Source organism: Aulonocara stuartgranti, assembly GCF_965226115.1.
Source record: "Aulonocara stuartgranti genome assembly, chromosome: 4".
NCBI lineage: Eukaryota > Metazoa > Chordata > Actinopteri > Cichliformes > Cichlidae > Aulonocara > Aulonocara stuartgranti.
In genome coordinates, this window is record NC_138942.1 from 35,634,354 (window position 1) to 35,653,225 (window position 18,872).

Consider the following 18,872-nt stretch of genomic DNA (forward strand, 5'->3'; position numbering starts at 1 on the left):
TAATGGTTTTTGTTATTTTCATGAGTAAGTAACATTTATTTCTATAGCACTTTTTAAAACAGGAAGTTGTTTCAAAGTGCTTCACATGGGAATAGAAAACATAAGACATTGTAGATTCTCACTGAAGCCATCAAAACTATGAACGAACACGTGGAAATATGTAGTGAACAAAAACGTGGGAAATAACTCCAAACATGTTTGATATTTCAGATTCTTTGCTTTGCTCTCTCGGCGTCTCCATGAGCTTCATGAGGTCGTCTCCTGAAATGGTTTCCAACAGTCTGGAAGGAGTTCAGAGATGCTGAGCACTTGTTGGTCCTTTGCCTTCACTCTGCGCTCCATCTCATCCCAAACCATCTCCACTGAGGTCAGGTGACTGTGGAGGCCAGGCTGTCTGGTCAGCACTGCATCACTCTCCTTCTTGGTCAGATAGCCCTGACACAGCCCGGAGGTGTGTTTGGGGTCATCGTCCTGTTGGAATTTAAACGATGGGATGGCGTGTGTCTGCAGGATGGTAGCCATGCTGGTTCAGTTTGCCTTCAATTTTGAATGAATCCCCAACAGTGTCACCACCACTGAACCCTGACAGGCACAGCTGTGAGCTGAAACCATGTCAGGTGACTACATCATGAAGCTCACTGAGAGCAGGGTTTGCAGCTCTGCCAACAAAGCAAACAGTGGCTACTAAAATATATTTATTAAGTTTTTCTTTGTCACATAACTCCATATATGCTGCTTCATATATTTGATGTCTTCAGTGTAGAAAGTCGTAACAATAAAGAAAAACCATTAAATGAGGAGGCGTGTCCACACTTGAGTGGTAGTATAGTAGACTGGGAAATTAAAGTGGTACATCCCAACTCTGCATTATTGAGAAGTCATTGATTTAGAGTTAAGAGGGGGACAATCAACATTACTGCAGCCCAGAGAAGTCCTGTGTGAATACATCAGGTTCCAATGGTACCTGAAATCTCAGCAGTGACTGATGGGATGGCCTGATCCTCCAGGGGCAGCTCCAGCAGAGCAGCAATGTTCCTGCTCAGAGCCGACATGCTGCCCAGAGCGCTGCATGCGTTCACTGCTGCAGATTTCTTTACCACCTACAAAAACATTAACAGCCTGAAAGCATGCATTTTAAAGATATATCCAAACAATCACATCTGCTATATTAGACATATTTTATTCTTTTCTAAAATGTGTCAAAGATGCTTCAAGAAGTCCTTTACCCTATTTTTTATGTTTTGGTTAAATATCTTTAACAGGACAATAAAGAAGGGGGGTCAGCACATGCCTCCATGGTGGATTACAACCTGGGCTTTTCACTTTCCTTATGGTATATGCAGCACCTGTCCACCCCAGCTACATAATCCGATCGCCTGCACCAACACTGAACACAATCTTCAGAATGCTGGAGATGAGTGCACTTTGTGGGCTGAATAAAGTGATCAGGGAAGCTGGCTCTGCAGCAACCTGGACACGTCAGAAGCTTCTGGTGGAGAAGACAATCAGCACCACCACAAGCTGTGCGTCTGCATATCTGGCTGTTTAACACAGACCTGGGTCAGCTTTCACTTACTTAGAGTTGAGTAACAGAGGAAATGTTGCTTCTCTTAACCAGGACAAATATCAGCTGAGCCAAAGCAGGTTAGAGGGTTAGGTCCCATCATTGGTCCGATTCTTACATTTAATGTTCTTGTGTTCTATTAACTTCACTGTACTGCTTTCACGTTAGGCACAGCTCTTTGCATACGTGATTATCATTACCAAATATTCCAAAAAGCAGTAAACCTGTTTGAGCTGAGGCGTCATGTCCTTCCAGTCGGCCAGCAACCATTTGCAGAGTGTCAGCAGCGAGCGGCAGGCGGCGCCTTCATTCTTCCCCAAATGGCAATAAGACAGAGCGGCTTTGCTCAGCATCTCCATGGCTGTCAGTGACTGACCTGCTGAGAAACAACCACTTAGAAAACAGAGCCTCAGGACCCTCATCAATGCTCTGCACATACACCTGGGTTTTTGTAAAATAGGGTTGGATTAGGATCTCTGGTTTCAGTGGCATTACTGCTAAACAGCTCGACAGGGACTTGAAGGGAGAAACTTCCATATTTGTTTTACAAGATGTCAAACTGTGTGTGCTTTTTAAATTATTCTGCTAAGTGGACTCACAGCATCTGTCGTAACTACAGTGCCACTGTCTGTTTTTCTGATGTATTGATAACTAATTAATGATTTATTATTTTTAATTATTCATCATTTACCATCATTATCATTATTATTGCTTCCAGCTGCTGGCAGCAAGGACAGAGGAAGGCTGGCAGACCCCAGGTCAGGTCTGCCAGGCTTTCTTCAGCAAAGAGAACCAGCTGATGACTGACTCAGAGCGCACACACGAGCAAACTCATCTCTGTAAAATTCAACTGGAGGAAAGGCGTTTAATATAAATGCTATTCAAAGTAGCTGTGCATCATTTTACATTCATGAGAAGGTTATGAGTAATTTCTTCTCTCTAACTGAGAGCAGCAAACTCTTTTTCCAGGCTACATGATGGTCTTCTAAATTAGTGAGACTCAATTTTCTATCCAGCTTCCAAGTTATCTGCTTTTTAAGGCGTGCATCTGAGAATTATACCACGGAGGCAAGCACTTTTTCAGAGGAGCTACAGGGTCCAGAGCCGTACACAGTGAAGATGGAAGGGAAGTTAGAAAACTATCCTTGATGCAAAAAGACTTCAGGTTGAGATGCACACCCGTGTGGAGCATGCATAGGTTCATCGCATGCTCAGGCTGCCTTGAGATCCACTCATGATCGTATCCACTGCGTGGCTTGTCCACACAAACTGCTCCACAGTCGGGTAGCTCACCAGGCTAACCTGTCAGGTGGCTGCTGCAGAGCAAGGCGAAATGGAGATACCTGAGGATCTGGCTGCAACACCAGGCGTGAGCTGGGCAGATGAGACCCACAGACCATCACTACCACTTTCCTGTTGCTGGAGCCACATGGAGGATGTGAGGGTTTCTCCCCTGCTGGAGTTCATATGGGAGGAGATGCTACAAGAACAGGGAGGAGGTTTTAACGAGAATGAAGAGGAGTCGGCCGACTCACAGTTCCTGCTGCCTGACAACAAGGAGGTGGACTCCAACTCCCTGGCTAGCATCAGCTGGGCTGCAAAGCACTCAGCTACCAGCTAGGTTGATAAACCTGCAATGGCGTCTCCCCTGGATTTCAACATGCAAGATATGTGTAAGCACGCAGCTTACATATACAAAAATCAGTCCATCTATCATTTACCCAAAGTCGTCTTCATCTTCATAGCCCCGTCCCTCCCCTGGAAGGAAGGCCGCTTCCTTACAGATAAGTGCTACAAAGCAGCTGCTCTGTCAACGAGAGCCCACAGTACCCCCTCTGTGCTAATGGCTCAGAGGACATGACAGCTAAACCAGACACCAGTGTGTGGGAAGAACTCTGCATCTTCACTGACCACGTCCTCCACGTCCTCTGCCTCCACAAATTAGTGGCTACTGGGAGAGCCACAGGCCTGGTGATTCTCCAGGAGCAGGCACGCTGGCTCAGGCTCACCAACCTCACAACTAAGGAAAAAGAGGAACTCCTTGTCAAGGAGTTCCTTGTTGACAAGATCAATGTCTCCGGTGCAGTCGTCAGAAGAACAGATAAAGAGATGGAGATGAGATGTGAGGAGAAAAGAGAGATGCTGGCTTTGAAACTGTGGCACCGTTTCAGGATCCCTAAAGTAGATAAGGTGCAGGGGCTCTCAAGAATCCACGGGCTGGGAAGCAGTCTTTGGGTGGATGTTACCATAGCCACCAGAGGGAAACCGATGCAAAGTTTTCCGTGTTGTTTTACAAGCACTTCTTCATGCACTCTGTATTAAAACTGTGCCGTTACGTGCATCCAGGCAGTTTGCCCACAGCGCTGTCACATTTTGTAAAACACATGAAAACATTAAACACGCTGAAAAACAGAGCAATGCTGTCGGCTATTACACAGCCCGCAGAGTCGCGTTTCCATGGCTGTGACCATGCAGACACCTCGCTCACTTCTCATGGAGGTAACGGGCCACCGGGACAGCATGTCTTACACACTTGACCACAAGAGGGCACCAACATGCTATCTGTGGCAAAGTGGTCAGAGGAAATACAAATGCCTGTTTGGTCAAGCGTGTAGGAGAGAAGCTCTCAAGAGCATCAGTCGTGCATTCAGTTCTCCCAGAACATACGAAGATCAATGTGCGGCTTAATCCCCGCATAGAACCGGCGCCTTTTAGCCGCCGTCTTTCGTCTCAGAGGAACAACAGCAGCTGGATACCTTGTGTCCAGTCTGTGCATTTATATGGACAGGACCTGGAGTTTTAGGTTGTCTGAGTAACCCTCTATAAATAAAGTGAGGGTATACTACACATCAGTGAATGATCACTGAATAATTCTTGAAAAATGAAATTTGTCATAAACTGCTGCAGAAACAGTTTTTACTAAATGAAAAGTGATGCAGACACAGAGTCAGCTGCCATCCTGATATCACAGCTCAGTAAACTGTCTCTGATGTGCGCTCCACATTTCTACCTTCACCTCAGAGTGAACACGCAGACGACCGAACGAAATCAGCTGTTCAGGAACCAAAACCTCAGTTTATGTTTAAGCACAAAGTTAGGCCAAGGTGCTGCTTGGACCCAGATCTCCCAGCTGTTTGCCCTTTCTAAATAATCACCTCACTGATTACAGTGAGGATTTTTCATCATATTACATTGATTTTAATCGTTTTGTTGGGTCTTCCTGGGTTTGGAGTGTGTGTGTGTGTGTGTGTGTGTGTGTGTGTGTGTGTGTGTGTGTGTGTGTGTGTGTGTGTGTGTGTTCGAGGTGAACAGGTCCTTTTTTCCCATCCAATGGAGTGTAAGGTAGAGTAATGAAGATGTTCCCTCACCTGCAGTTCTTAGGACTTTGGCTTTTTCTATCTCCACCTCTGGTCCCCATTTCTCCCCCAGGGTGCCTTCAAGATTAAGACGCCTGAAGGCCTTGCACAGGTGCTCTTCCTGCTCTTCTTCTTGTGTTTGTGTGTCACTGAACTGTCTGAGCAGGCGAGATGCCAGTGTAATGTTGCCTTTTTTACGGGCAAATTTGACAGCAGTCAGACAAAGCTCCATTAGGTGGCTATCGGTGGAGGAAGAGTAACCTAAGCAAGAATGAGGAGAAATGTTAGAGGTTTACATGGACAAATACATCCAGCATGTTTCCACGGCCCTTTGTCTATGCAGCACAGTGATCACATTCAGCCCAGCAAAAAGTACGTCTGCAGCACAAAGCTGGATTTGGGACTTTGTAAAGTAAGGTCAGGTCCAACCAACTTCTTCTCCAATCCAAGCTCAGGCTATTTTGGGGACGAGCTGAGGTACCAGCTGGACAGCCTGACCGATCATCCAACCACTGTACCGCCTGGGTTAACTCTCAGAGATACAAAGTGGCTTCATTTCTTTCTTGGAAGAATTGCTCTGACAATTTATGAAGCACGCATAAATTGTTTTTTTCTTCTTCGATGCTGCTGAAACAAAACTGAGGTGTGATTAATTCTCTCAGAAACAACAGGACTCAATGGTTACCCTTAAGTTTGTGGAGGAGTTGTCTCTGAAATGTGCTGTATCTGAGGGCATGAAGGAACAGCTGGGCATCCTGCTGCTTACAAGAGTTGAGCGCCTCACTGCACAGAGGAATCACGCAGTCCTGTGAAGAACAAAGGGTGAAGATAAGCCACGTTTCTTTAAACTGGACAATTACAGTTCAAGCTGGTGCTCATTGCAGCTGCTTCGTCTGAAGTTAAAGCTAGAAACCTAGAAAGAGTGTGTGTGTGTGTGTGTGTGTGTGTGTGTGTGTGTGTGTGTGTGTGTGTGTGTGTGTGCGCGCGCGCCAAACTGACACTAAACAACTGTAAAGTCGTTTTTGATGCAAATGAAATGAGTTTATTTATGAACCTCTTGTCCAGTGAGAGCATTCTCCAGGGTGGCAGTAGAGTGGAGCTGCAGGGTGGGAAATGTGGGCAGGGTCTCAGAGAGGGTGAGGGTCGACAGGCGAAGGGGACCCAAGCAGATCCGTCCGGTCTGTTTCAAGCAACGCACCAACGTACTGCAACATCACATCACACGATTTGTTACCAGTCTGAAAATGGCACCGTGCTAAAAATAAGTAACACATTTTAAACATTAACATTTGGAAAGAAAACAGACAAGAGACCGTTTTCTGCAACGACTCCAGAATTAACCGACTTTTTCCTCCTTTTTGGCCCTGGAATGGAGGCTGTCGTTCAGTCTCACTTTACAGAATCAGGAAATGGACTGAACATACCAAGGATAGATGAGATTTACACTCTTAACCCCATTTCAGCCTAAAGAGTTCTTTCACACGAGCACAGAGGACAGTCTGTTGCTGTCAGTCTCTCCCTCCTACCTTGGACGTGCTGCTAAACATGCTCTCTTTTATCTAGAGGTTTAAAACGTCTCAGTTTTCACTGTCATGCAAAAGAATTAACAGAAGTTGGCATCAGAGCAATGACAAAGTAGCAGCACGAAGAAGATCTCTGAAGGAACCACATCCAGTTTATTCCAGCAACACCTGCCTTACCTATATACACATCAGTGTTTGCCAAGCCTGGTTGTTACTATATGACCTTATTCTGTCAGTCTGGAGTGTAAACCTACTGCTGCTGCTGACGAAAGAACCTAATTAATAACAACAATCATATACAACACACTAAAAATGTATATTAAGCAACAAAAGCAATGTTCAGTAAACCGTATGCGCTCAATGCTGGGAACAAGCGTGTTGGCCTAGATGAAAGAAGTGTGCACTATAGCGCAGAGTCGTTACACCTTGGAGGCAGGGCTGGACAGGGAGCACGAGTGAGACCACACAGTCTCCAGGAGAAGGGCTGGACTTTGGTTCCCTGCTGCTTCAGGTCAGGGAAAGGTCCCTGACCACCTGACTGCAAGTATGCAGCGAATGACAGTTTTCCTAGAACTGATTCCATTGTTCTACTGGGAAACTTGACGAAACTACAAGACCTAGATTGGCGTTGCATTGACGGATTTGCTATGACACTCAGGCAAAGAGAGGAGCTGAGCTGTTAACTGATCACGCCCTGCTGATGAGTTAGATCAGCTGCTGTGAGAGGAAACTGGACAGGCCCGGTGCGCCTAAATGGGACCCTCCAGAACAGAGACAACAGATCTGTGACAGAGGGTCGGTGCCCTGTCTGACAGACGGCCCAGTCCACAGCATCTTCCTTCCCAACCTTGGGTGTGGAAGAAGTTCAGTTCAAGACTTTTGGTCGGACTCTAAGCAATTCTGGCAAATTGTCAGGTGACTAAAAGCAATGCTCTACTCACACAGTGTAAATATAGTGTGGATGGGGTGATGCTGCCTTTAACTCATTCACTGCCAGCCATTGGCAGTGAATGAGTTAAACCCATTGACTCATTCACTGCCATTGACGGCTATAGACGTCAATGGCAGTGAATGAGTTAACTGGAGGCAGTGGAGGGAATAGTTGGAGCAGAGTCTGTGGATGAGGGCGGCTACTTGCTGATCATTAGGGGCGAGGTCATTGAGGCAGTCAAACTACTAGCTTGTAGGTAGTTGGGCTGTTGGGGGTGGATGAGTTCTTCATGGTCCTGGATGCTGTAGGGCTGCCTTGGTTGACACGCCTCTGCAACGCCGTGGAGATTCGGTTGTCTGCCATAGGATCGACTTGTTCCCAGTGGGTGCTACGGCTGCCCTCTGTCACGGATTCAGTTAATGATGAACGTTATTAAAGGGATCCAGCAGATCAGAGCACAAAGTCTCTCTTCATACAGATGACAAGTTGTTTATATCAGACCCTCGTTTGTTGTTGTTACTTTAAAGATTTGGAGAAATATCTGGTTATGAAGTTAATATTCAAAATAATGAGTTAAGGCCCCGCCCTTCTGCATGCGAGGGACAAATTGGATCCAACTCTTTCAAGATTAGCCACAGAAAATCCAAGTGTTTAGGTCTATGAGTACCACGTGATGTTAAGGATCTTTACAAGTCCAATGATCCACCTCTGCTATCATCAGTGGTTCTTCTAAAGAACGAGCCTCTTACTTTAGGAGGAACAAACAACTCTATCAACATGTGTTCGCATCCTAGATTTCTTTAAGTGTCCCCATTTTTTAACAAAACCTTTCTTGTCCAGTCGTAACAGCCAGAAATCAACATTCATATGGAATAAAAAGCTGCCAAAGATACGTAAAAACGCACGTCACTTCCAAAATTCATATTATATATATTATTGGGTAGTAAATGTTAGAGTATTAATATTATTGTACTGGTGAAGAGGGATACCATCAGCCCCAGTTGGTAGTCACTGGAAGGAGCTTGAGTTGTGCGCACCTCCCCTGTAGCCTCACGAGGTTCCAAACATCCAGTCTCAGACCGTATACTCAACCCAGGTGTAATTCATACAGTTAAAACTTGGAATCAGTTTAGAAGAGCCTTTAATCTTACTGGGTTGTGGTTATCTGCACCAATAACAAAAAGAAAATGTTCTAACGTTTGATGTCTGGCTGCAATCTGGGAGTCGATCACTGCACTTCTTGTATATAGAAAACAATGTATGCCTGCACACAGTGCACTGATAACATCCCAGAAACAGTGTCACACTTGTGTCCCTTTATAATAATATTTGGGTTTGTATTTATATCTCAATAATCATCTCTTTACATCTCTGTTTCTACGCTTTGTCTTACATGGCTGCTCGGTTTTCTGTTGTGTGTATGCTGCTACAGCCGTCAGAAAAGGCTTGAAACGCCCCGACTTTATCACAAAAATACTTTCTGAGCAAACTGAACAATAGAAAGCTAAAATGTGGCAGTTCTCCTATTAAGAAGGGTTTCATTACCCTAATGGGGTTTTTCCCCCTTGAAATCAGAGCTGGTACGGCATTTGACAATGATTGACCCATAAAAAATGAACTCACTCTGAGTTTGGTGCTGCTCTCTGATCCTGCTGCTCGCTGACTTTGGTCATTGCACTTACAGCGCTGCGAAGGAGCTGCACCTCGATAGCTCTCTGCAGCTCAGTTGGATCTGGACTCATTGAGGGCAGGAGCCTTTTCAGATCTAAATTTGAGCACAAAGAGTGTTAGAAATACTAGCAGCCACCAGTAGATGGGTCCCATGGTATAAATCTGACTTTCAGAAAAGCTGACCTTGAGGTCAAGGTCACTGAGATTCAAAATGTTCCAAGCCTTTTAGCAGATACCTGTGGTCTTACTTTGAAAATCCTACATTACATTCTGGGAAAAAATACCAGTTTTACTGCAAATGCACAACTCAGTCACAATCCAGACGTCTGTTAAGACTCGGGGCAGTAAGGACACTTACCAAGTTTGTCCTTACTGCCAGAAAGAGCGGTGTAATCCTCTCCAGGCAGCAGCTCCAGTTGAACCCCACATTCTGCTAGATCGCCCTCCTCAAAGTGACTCAAAGCATGGATGTAATTGAAATCTGTCTTCAGGTTGATGCTGACTGGATTGGTCGAGTTCTGTTTGAGGGTGCTGACAGTGGCCTGCCACTCCTTAACAGAAGCCCAGTCACAAAGTGCCACATAACACTGACAGGCTTTGTTGGCCAGAAAGTTCAGCACCTCTGGAGAGCACTCACTCGACTTCAGTAACACCGTCTTCCTGCTGTCACCTGTTGAAAATGACACCAAGCATCATAGCATCAGTGAAACTTAAAGGAAAGATGAAAAAACAAAGAAAGCATCAGAAAACACACGTTTCTAAGAGTCGGGTGATGCACAGCCTACCTGCAGTGGCTGTGTGCCTCACAGCTGTGCTACAGGAACAGTTAGAAAGCTAGCTGAACAAATAAACATGCTGCGATCTAAGGGGATGTTTGCTAGTTACCATTGCTACAGTGTTTTGGACTGCTTGTGTTGCTGGACAGTTTGAGCATGAAGGAGTCAGAGCCTTTGATGCTGCAGTCCATCCCTGTAACTGCAGACAGTTGGTCTTGATACTCCTGGGCTGCTTTCTCAAACCTGTACATACAAACATATGCACAGTTGATTACAGCAATGAAACTACATGAATTATTACAAATGAGTATCTCAGTGAACCATGAGGATAATCGGTTAGTGTGCCAGTCCTTACCGTCCCTCAGCCTGCAGCGCAACCGATGACAACCAGCCCATACTCTTGCCTGAAGTTGAGGCACTCCAACTTGCCAAGCCCTGGATGGCCTCGGGACAATGCAACTCCAACAGAGCCTCCACAAGCAACACCACGGGCACCTCCAGCTCTGGACCCTTTAAAGTCCACAGATCCACAGTTCACCCAGACAGATGACACTATTTATTACCACAGTATTTGTAGGATGGTCAAATGATACACCGCCTAATCTAACACTCAGCATTTGCACAGACAAACAGAACTACTACAGCACTTATTCACAGCACTTCACTCGTTCCACATTTGGTCATGTTACAGCCTCTCGGCACTCATTTTTGGGCAGTTTCTCCCGTTGTTCTATGCAGAACCTCGGTGCACAGCCATTTTCACATCTGTTCAGTTCAGATCAAGTTTGAACTCTGGCTGGGACACTCTCTTGTTATCTTGGTTTGTGTGCCTAGGATTGTTGTCCTGTTGGAAGATGGGATGGTATTGACCAGGTAATAAGCGGTACTTGGTTTCCTCCAGACATGACCGAAGGGTCAGGTCAAAGAGTTCCTTTTGGTCAACTCTAGCGGAGCTGGCAGTTTAAGGTAGAACGCTATGTTAGATTTCTCAGATGTTAAATATGTCATCAGCAAACAGGAAGATGGTCAGTGAACTGAGGAGAAGGGTTGTGCAGCATGGTGACCTCAGCTAGTTAAATCCAGTGGCTAGCATCCTAAGCCTCTGACAGCACTGCAGCTGTGTACTACATTCAGTGCTGATTACTGTAACATGACAAACAAGTGAAGTAATATGAATATTTTCACTGTATATACATCTCTACTACATCTAATACATAGAGGATATTCTACTAACACAGACCTGCGTGCCACTGTTTTTAATCTCTGCAAGCAGATCGAACCCATGGCGAATAGTTACTGCTGGCTGTCCAGACAGAAGACCAACTCTCATCAGTGCCAAGCGGATCCTCGTCAGCCAGTCCTGGCACGTCTGACGGTTCGTGTAGAAGAAAGTCCGAATTCCCTGAGGAGTGGCGAAGAAGGCATGCGTGATCATTTATACAAGCGACTGATTATTAATCAATCGAATAGAATAGAATTCAACTTTATTGTCATTGCACATGCACAGGTACAGGGCAACGAAATGCAGTTTGCATCCATCCAGAAGTGCTTTAGTGATATAGATATATTACAATATATATTAGCAATAATATAGATATGCAAGTATATTACAGAAATGGGTCTATTATGGTATGTTATAATGTACACGGTATGAAGTATGTTGTGAATAAGATAAGATAAGATAGAACTTTATTAATCCCTCGGGTGGGTTCCTCTGGGAAATTCGATTTCCAAAAAAAGCACAGCAACGACCGAAGTTACAGTTACAATATGCTATAACTATAAGTATGTACAGGCTATGAACAGGATGAACAATGAATCGTCAATCGATCCAGGACACTAAATCCCAGACAGAAAATAGTTGTTTCAATTTTATTATGTGACATTATAGAGGAGGCTATATGTAAGGTTTAGCAGATTCAATCTTTGACTTAGCCAATCTGTCAGCAATGACAATCACTCCCTGGAGACAAAAGATTAAAAACACCCTTCATACATTTTGTTTGCACTTATAAATTACTGATAAACTGTGACTCAGTATCTTTTTCCTTTATCACAAAACTCAAGGACACCTGTAGTAATGATAAAACTCTGAGGCTCTATCATCTCCTTTAGTGTCAAAATATTAAACTATTTCATTTTCAAGCCGTGGAGTTTGTCTGCGTACCTTTGGTGGAGCTGTCAGAGCATTAGCACAGCCCTCGTAGGCATTGTACATGAGCTTCTCCAGGTTCTCCAGGTACTGAAGCAGCAAAGTGAGGCGGAGCTGATTTAAGTGGTGACCATCACTGTCACTTCCACTGCCCGCCCAAGCTCCAACATCCTGCTCGGGGTTCAGACTCTGTGCAGCCAAGCTCCGGATCATACCTGCAACAAAGCAGAGAAAATGGTTTGTGTCTGAGAACTTTAGATGAACTGTCCCAGTTTTATTTCTTTACCAGACAGCATCTGTATGTATCTGAGAAACCTCTTCTGGAGGTTACAAAAAAGATCTTGAAAGTAAATGACAATTACTGTGAATGCAGTCACATGAACTCTTCACTTTACCTTCAATGGTCTGGAAGGTGTCCTGAGCTCGACCCAAAGGTGTTCGGAGTTTGGATAACACGGTGAACTGTGCAGCCTCCCACACTGCCCACTGCCATAGCAACACCTCTGTTTTCAGCAGTGCCCGTGTCACCACGTCTGGCTTGCTACCATCTGTACTTCCACGGCCATCCTGTTTCTCAAGGCGTTGGCAGCTGTAGTACAGGCGCTCCAGCCAGGAGTCCTTGCTGTAGATACAGGACATGACCACCTTTATTCATCACAAGTCCTATCCTCCATAAAACCAAGCGTGCATCACAGATCTCCCTTACATTACGCAGACCTGACGTGAATCTCTCACTATAGTTGACTCAAAATCGTCATGATACACACATCTGTGTAAACCCACAGCACGACTACCAAAGATCAAAAATGACCATGAGACTGTAAAACAAAAGACATTCTCAGAGTTCTGTGCAGCTGTCACTGTGCCATTACCCTCCACGGTGCAGGACGCCATATAGGATGAAGCTAATAAGGTCACTGAAGTCCTGGGGGTGGAAAGTGCTGCTCGGAGCGTGGCTCATGTGGTGGCGAATGGCCAGAGAGATCTTCCTCATTTCAGGATGGCTGTGGTTACTGTGAACAAGCAATATACACGCATATGTTGAGAACATGCATCCGATCTCCTGATGGGTCACAACTGCGGTTCAAATCTAACACCAACTGTCCCCTAACTATGACAGTGCTGATGAAAGCAATGCCGTTTGTGAGTGTGCAGCTCTGAGAGTCATAGATGAATAGTACAGATTGGTTAAAACACGGAGCTCCCTTTCATACGTTTAATCAAAACTATTTAATTTATTTGAAAAATGGCAGTCAGGCAGGATGCAACAACCTGCACTCACATTAGCTGTGAGACAGCGTTAGCCGAGCAGCTGGTTAATGAATTGGGACCTGCCGGGTTGTAGTTAGACTCAACTCAAGTAATAACTCTGTATAAGTAGTAGTCTGTAGTTATTAACCAGGACCACTTATTGTTCAGACTCGGTACAACCTTAGCTAATCATTAGCCAGACCCACACTCTACTACAGGGGTGGCCAACCAGTCACAATATACACACATTCTGCTCAGCCAGATTTATTGTAAATGTCATACACCAATATGATAATGACTCCTACAGTACTAAAACCACAGGCCAGTCATTTTCAACAATTGTGCGCACTGTCTCACACACACAAACTCTCAGTTCAACCAAGTCCACAAACAAAAATATAATAATCTACAATAGCATTTACTTTTACAATGCATGTTGTTTAATGGGACTTCTGGCATTCCTTGCCTTGTATGTTGACCCAAACATTGACAGTATCTTAAGCGCAGCCCGTTTGACATTGGGGTATTTTTCCATTGGCATACTTTTCCAGAACTCAATGGTCCCTTCCCTTAAAGCAGGTTTCAATTGGTCCTCTTCACAAAGATCGATCATCTCCAACTCAGCTGCAGCTTTATCTGTGACTAGCGAGACTTTCAAACTCTCTGCATTCAATGGGTCGACGAGGAACGTAATCTGTGGCCTTTTCAATTGTAGATCATGGAACCGGGTCACAAAGCTTTCGTGCAAGTTTTCAATCAGCGTTGCATATCTGGCTCTTTGCTTACTCAGGGCAGCGCTGGCGACTTGCCCGCTTGGCTTTTAGCAGAGTGGGAAAATGCGTTAAATCTCCCTTTTGAATATGTGTCTTGAACAGCTTCAGTTTGTTGACAAACGCAAACACACTTTGCACCAGGTCAGGCAGCATTTTTAACTTACCCTGCAGGGTCAGATTATGTCTGTCCAAGTGACACAGCATGTCGACCAAAAAGGCCAGATCCATAATCCACTTGAGGTCCGAGAGCTCGGGATAGTCCTTGTCCTTCTCTTCCATAAACAGTTTCACGGCATCCAAAAGCTCAAAGAAGCGAGAGTGTACCTGGCCTTTTGACAGCCACCTCACAGTGCAGTGCAGCGGCAGGTCACCTGGAAGCCCTTGGTCCAGCTCAGCGATGAGATTCTTGAATTGCCTGTGGTTAAGCGCATGTGTGCGGATATAGTTGACGATTTCCATCACAGGCTTCATGACGTTATCTAAATTCAATGATTTAGACACCAGTTGCTCCATGTGGATGATGCAGTGGAAATTCCAAAAGTCAGGAATCGTTCGGTCAGCTTTGCACAGCCCCACAAGCCCGTTCACAGATCCCATCATGGCTGGTGCTCCATCCGTGGCTATTGCAGTTCATTTCGTTATGGGCAGATTTGCTTTTTCTAATGCAGCCATCATGGTTTCTTTCACATCTGTGCCACGGGTTCTGTCTTTTAATGGCACAATATCCAGGAGTTCTTTGATCACACAATCGTTTGACACAGACTGTGCAAATATTGCCCACTGAGGCTTGTCTTGTATATCACAACTCTCATCCAATGCGACACTAAAATACTCACATGCTTGAAGGTCAGAGTGCAACTGTGTTTCAATAGCCGTGTTAATGTCCGATATTCTGTGTTCAACAGTGTGGCGGGACAGTTGGACGTCTGATACCACGCGTTTTAATTTGTCGTTTTCAGGAGACAAGATTTCAACAACGTCACTGAGGCATTTTTTAACGAACTCCCCTTCATCGTATGGCTTTTTAGCCCGTGCAATGTTCCAAGCCAGCTGATAGGATGCGAGCGTTATGGTCTCTGACCGCTTCGTAAATTTTTGGAAAAACTGTATGTGCTGACTTTTCAAAGTGGCCAACTCGTGCTTGCGAAGTGCAGTCCCTTTTGGGTCGATGGTTCTGGTCGATGTTAGCATGGAGTGAGCTGAAGTGGCGCTGAAGATTTGAAGCTTTGAAATGCGCTAATGACGTCTGACATATAAGGCAGAATGGCTTACCATTGCGTTCAACAAAAAAATATAAACTCTCCCACTCTGTTAAAAACGTCCTGTGTTCATCTTCATATTTTCTTTTTGCTGTGTATTTTTTCCTGCCATTTTAAGGGCAAACTTGCTCCTACTGGGAAACTTTGCGGTATTTTCATCTCACACACATGGCCATTTGATGAAAATACCGTATTGAACTCAAGCGAAGCGAACGTGCACATTTTAAAACAACAACACAAAAAAAACCCAAAACACAAACTTTGATATGAACGTAAGAGCCGCATGAAACCAGGCAAAGAGCCGCATGCGGCTCGAGAGCCGCGGGTTGGCCACCCCTGCTCTACTAGATACAGGAAAACGAGCCAAAGTAACAGCAGGTTTATTGACTGCCTTTCATTAAAGTGGAGCTCAGAGAGTTTAGGCTCTGTATAGCCAGGAGCCAACAGCTGCTGTAGCACCAAATGCTTCATAGCTGGCCCAAGTCTGAACTTGGTGTTTTGTAGTGGTCACAGAGACAGATATATTCTGCTGTATGGCGAATACCACAGCTTTCATCCCAAAGGCAAATTATCCAAAACATTTCATCCTACTGAGCATGAACCGACGTCAAGAACAAGACTGTGGAGCTTGTTAGTCTATCAGATGCTGGGTGATGCCTCTATATCACACCAGAGCAATCAGGAAGACATCCACTGCTAATAACAGCACATCAACCATGTATATGTCAAATCACGTGAATGAATCAAGTGTGCAGTGGTACAGCTGTGCAGCAAGTCTTACCTCAGAGCCACATCAAGAGGGATTGTCCTGAGAAGTTTACCATAAGCTTGCCTCACCCTCATGGCCGAGTGGACCAACTGCACTCTGCACACATCTGTACACCTAAGACACCCCCAACCCACAACACACAGACACACACACAGAGGCTTTAATACAAGAGAACAAACATTAGGCATCATATGCTTCCATATACGTGCAGGTCAGAAGCAAGCCGTTCACCTCTGCAGCAGCTCAGTAGACAGTGATGAAGAAAGGACCTGTAAAGTGTGGCAGGTCTGGAGGCAGATACCCTGATCTTCATTCAGAGCTGTCCACAGAAAACGAGGACAGCATTAAACATCCTGCTCAGTGGTGAAGCCTGTGTAAAGCACAATTCTGGAGTTTACTCTCACCGTTAGCCAGAATCCCTCTGCAGAACTTGTTGAAAGAGGGCAGGGAAAAGAGGGGGCTGTAGGTGTCCGACTTCTTCATCAGCAGAGAGATCTCCTGAGCCCAGGTGAGAAGCAGTTTCCTAACATACCAACATAAGACTGTTATAATAGCTGTATCCAATATGTTCAATCTGGTTTACAGTCATCGTTAGACAGCTAATGAGTCATTTAGCTAAACAGTGAACATTTAGTGATAAAACACTGAGCTGTGTTTGGTTAAAAATGGGGAGAGAGAACCTGGCCTCGGGGTAAAGATGCTCCCGGGACAGCAGACCTCCAAGAAGACTAAGCAGTGTGCTGAAATGCTTCTTAGTTGCCGTGGTTACAGTACTGATGACAGCACCATCAAACAGAGAGGGAGAAGACGACGATAAGCTGGATGAGATGAAGTGATCGTGCCTGCGAACAGAGACAGAGGAGGTCATCTGATTAGAGAAGCAGCCATAAAACAGGAACATCGAGAGACACTAAGCGTTCCTTCAGTTTGGTCTGGGAGCCAAACCTTCACACAGCTCACAGTTCACTCAAATAATCTTCAGTGACAGAGACAAACTTGACTTTCTTCATTCAGCTAGTTTTACAACACCACCCATATAATATTAATCAGGTTTGGGTTTCCACTGTTACTGTTAGAATGTCCCATGACAACCACTTGGACATCTGCTGCGTGTCCTCCAATGTGGTAACATTTCAACGCTTTAACTTGAAGAGTGGCCGTATAACGACACAGGCCCACCACAGCTGAAGCCTAAACTGCCACAGTAGACGTCCACACCAAACCTGGGTCACAGCCAAGAAACCAGTTGGTCTGAACAGGTAGGACGCTGCACCTGAGGGCCATTCATCCATCCATTTTATTCTGCTTATGCAGGGGCCGGGTCGCGGGGGCAGCAGCCTAAGCAGAGAAGCCCAGACCTCCCTCTCCCCAGCCACCTCCTCCAGCTTATCCGGGGGAACACCAAGGCGTTCCCAGGCCAGCCGAGAGATATAATCTCTCCAGCGTGTCCTGGGTCTGCCCCGGGGCCTCCTCCCGGTGGGACAGGCCTGGAACATCTCACCCAGGAGGCGCCCAGGGGGCATCCTTGTCAGATGCCCGAACCACCTCAGCTGGCTCCTTTCAATGTGCAGGAGCAGCAGCTGCTCTACTCTGAGCCCCTCCCAGATGGCCGAACTTCTCACCCTATCTCTAAGGGAGAGGCCAGCCACCCTTCGGAGGAAGCTCATTTCTGCCGCTTGTATCCGCGATCTCGTTCTTTCGGTCACTACCCACAGCTCGTGGCCATAGGTGAGGGTAGGGACGTAGATCGACCGGTAAATTGAGAGCTTCGCTTTTACACTCAGCTCCCTCTTCACCACGACGGACCGGTGCAGCAGCCGCATTACTGCAGCCGCAGCACCAATACGTCTGTCGATCTCTGGCTCCCTCCTCCCATCACTCGTGTACAAGACCCTGAGATACTTGAACTCCTCCACTTGGGGCAGGAACTCATCCCCGACCTGGAGTGGGCACTCCACCCTTTTCCGGCTGAGGACCACGGCCTCAGATTTGGAGGTCTTGATTCTCATTCCCACCGCTTCACACTCGGCTGCAAACCGTTCCAGTGCGAGCTGGAGGCCATCACCTGATGAAGCCAACAGAACCACAATATCTGCAAAAACCAGAGATGAGATTCTGAGACCACCGAAGTGAAAGCCCTCCGCCACTTGGCTACACCTAGAAATTCTGTCCATGTCATGTCAACCAAGACAGCCTTACAACATCCAGAGCCTTCAGGAACTCGGGGCGGACCTCATCCACCCCAGGGGCTCTGCCACCAAGGAGTTGTTTAACTGCTTCAGTGACCTCGCCCCCAGAGATTGGCGGGTCATCCCCCTCATCCCCAGACTCTGCTTTTCCCACGGAAGATGTGCCAGTAGGATTGAGGAGATCCTCCTTCCACCGCCTGACGATTTCCTCAGTCGAAGTCAGCAGCACTCCACCCGCACTATACACAGTGCAGGTGGAACACTGCTTTCCCCTCCTGAGTCGCCTGAATCTCTTCGAGGCGGTCCGAAAGTCTTTTTCCATCGCTTCTCCGAACTCCTCCCACACAGCAAAAAACAAACAAACTGAGGGCCAGGCCACTTCATTGAGTTCATGTCTGGATAGTATTTACGTCCATGATGAAACTACACAGCAGCACTGGAAGAATCCAGAGATGCACAAGGAGACACTTGTACTAAGAAGGTGAGCAGAGTTCAAATCCAGCGAGGTTTCTAATTAGTTTGAAGAAGCAAAATAAAAGCAGAGTCAGAGGCGTTTGCAGATTTTTTCCTTTGGTTTCTTTTTCTGTGCGCCCTCTCAGTAGGATACATACACTGGTAATAACGAAGCTTGGATTTTCTCAAATGGCATTCTTCTGTA

General features: G+C 45.9%; 2 protein-coding genes across 7 annotated transcripts in view; one reads left to right on the top strand and one right to left on the bottom strand.

Moving 5' to 3' along the window:
* Positions 1–18,872, top strand: part of fbxl16 (F-box and leucine-rich repeat protein 16) — a 210,294-nt gene that overhangs the window by 88,351 nt on the left and 103,071 nt on the right. The gene's annotated exons all lie outside the window — the stretch shown is intronic.
* The window catches only part of smg1 (SMG1 nonsense mediated mRNA decay associated PI3K related kinase), a 57,758-nt gene that overhangs the window by 23,334 nt on the left and 15,552 nt on the right, over positions 1–18,872 (bottom strand). For 2 of the 4 annotated variants that reach the window (XM_082530411.1, XM_082530409.1), the window contains exons 15-31: positions 16,706–16,867; positions 16,430–16,548; positions 16,257–16,344; positions 16,038–16,139; positions 12,846–12,986; positions 12,369–12,595; positions 11,989–12,188; positions 11,062–11,223; positions 10,177–10,331; positions 9,931–10,064; positions 9,404–9,715; positions 8,998–9,139; positions 5,975–6,125; positions 5,606–5,726; positions 4,933–5,181; positions 1,789–1,940; positions 965–1,100 (exon numbers count right to left, since the gene is read on the bottom strand). In XM_082530411.1, the coding sequence (XP_082386537.1) occupies positions 965–1,100; positions 1,789–1,940; positions 4,933–5,181; positions 5,606–5,726; positions 5,975–6,125; positions 8,998–9,139; positions 9,404–9,715; positions 9,931–10,064; positions 10,177–10,331; positions 11,062–11,223; positions 11,989–12,188; positions 12,369–12,595; positions 12,846–12,986; positions 16,038–16,139; positions 16,257–16,344; positions 16,430–16,548; positions 16,706–16,867 (2,753 nt within the window). Of the gene's footprint in view, positions 1–964; positions 1,101–1,788; positions 1,944–4,932; positions 5,182–5,605; positions 5,727–5,974; positions 6,126–8,997; positions 9,140–9,403; positions 9,716–9,930; positions 10,065–10,176; positions 10,332–11,061; positions 11,224–11,988; positions 12,189–12,368; positions 12,596–12,845; positions 12,987–16,037; positions 16,140–16,256; positions 16,345–16,429; positions 16,549–16,705; positions 16,868–18,872 lie in introns of all 4 variants that reach the window. The other 2 variants (XM_082530410.1, XM_082530408.1) reach the window with 1 other exon arrangement.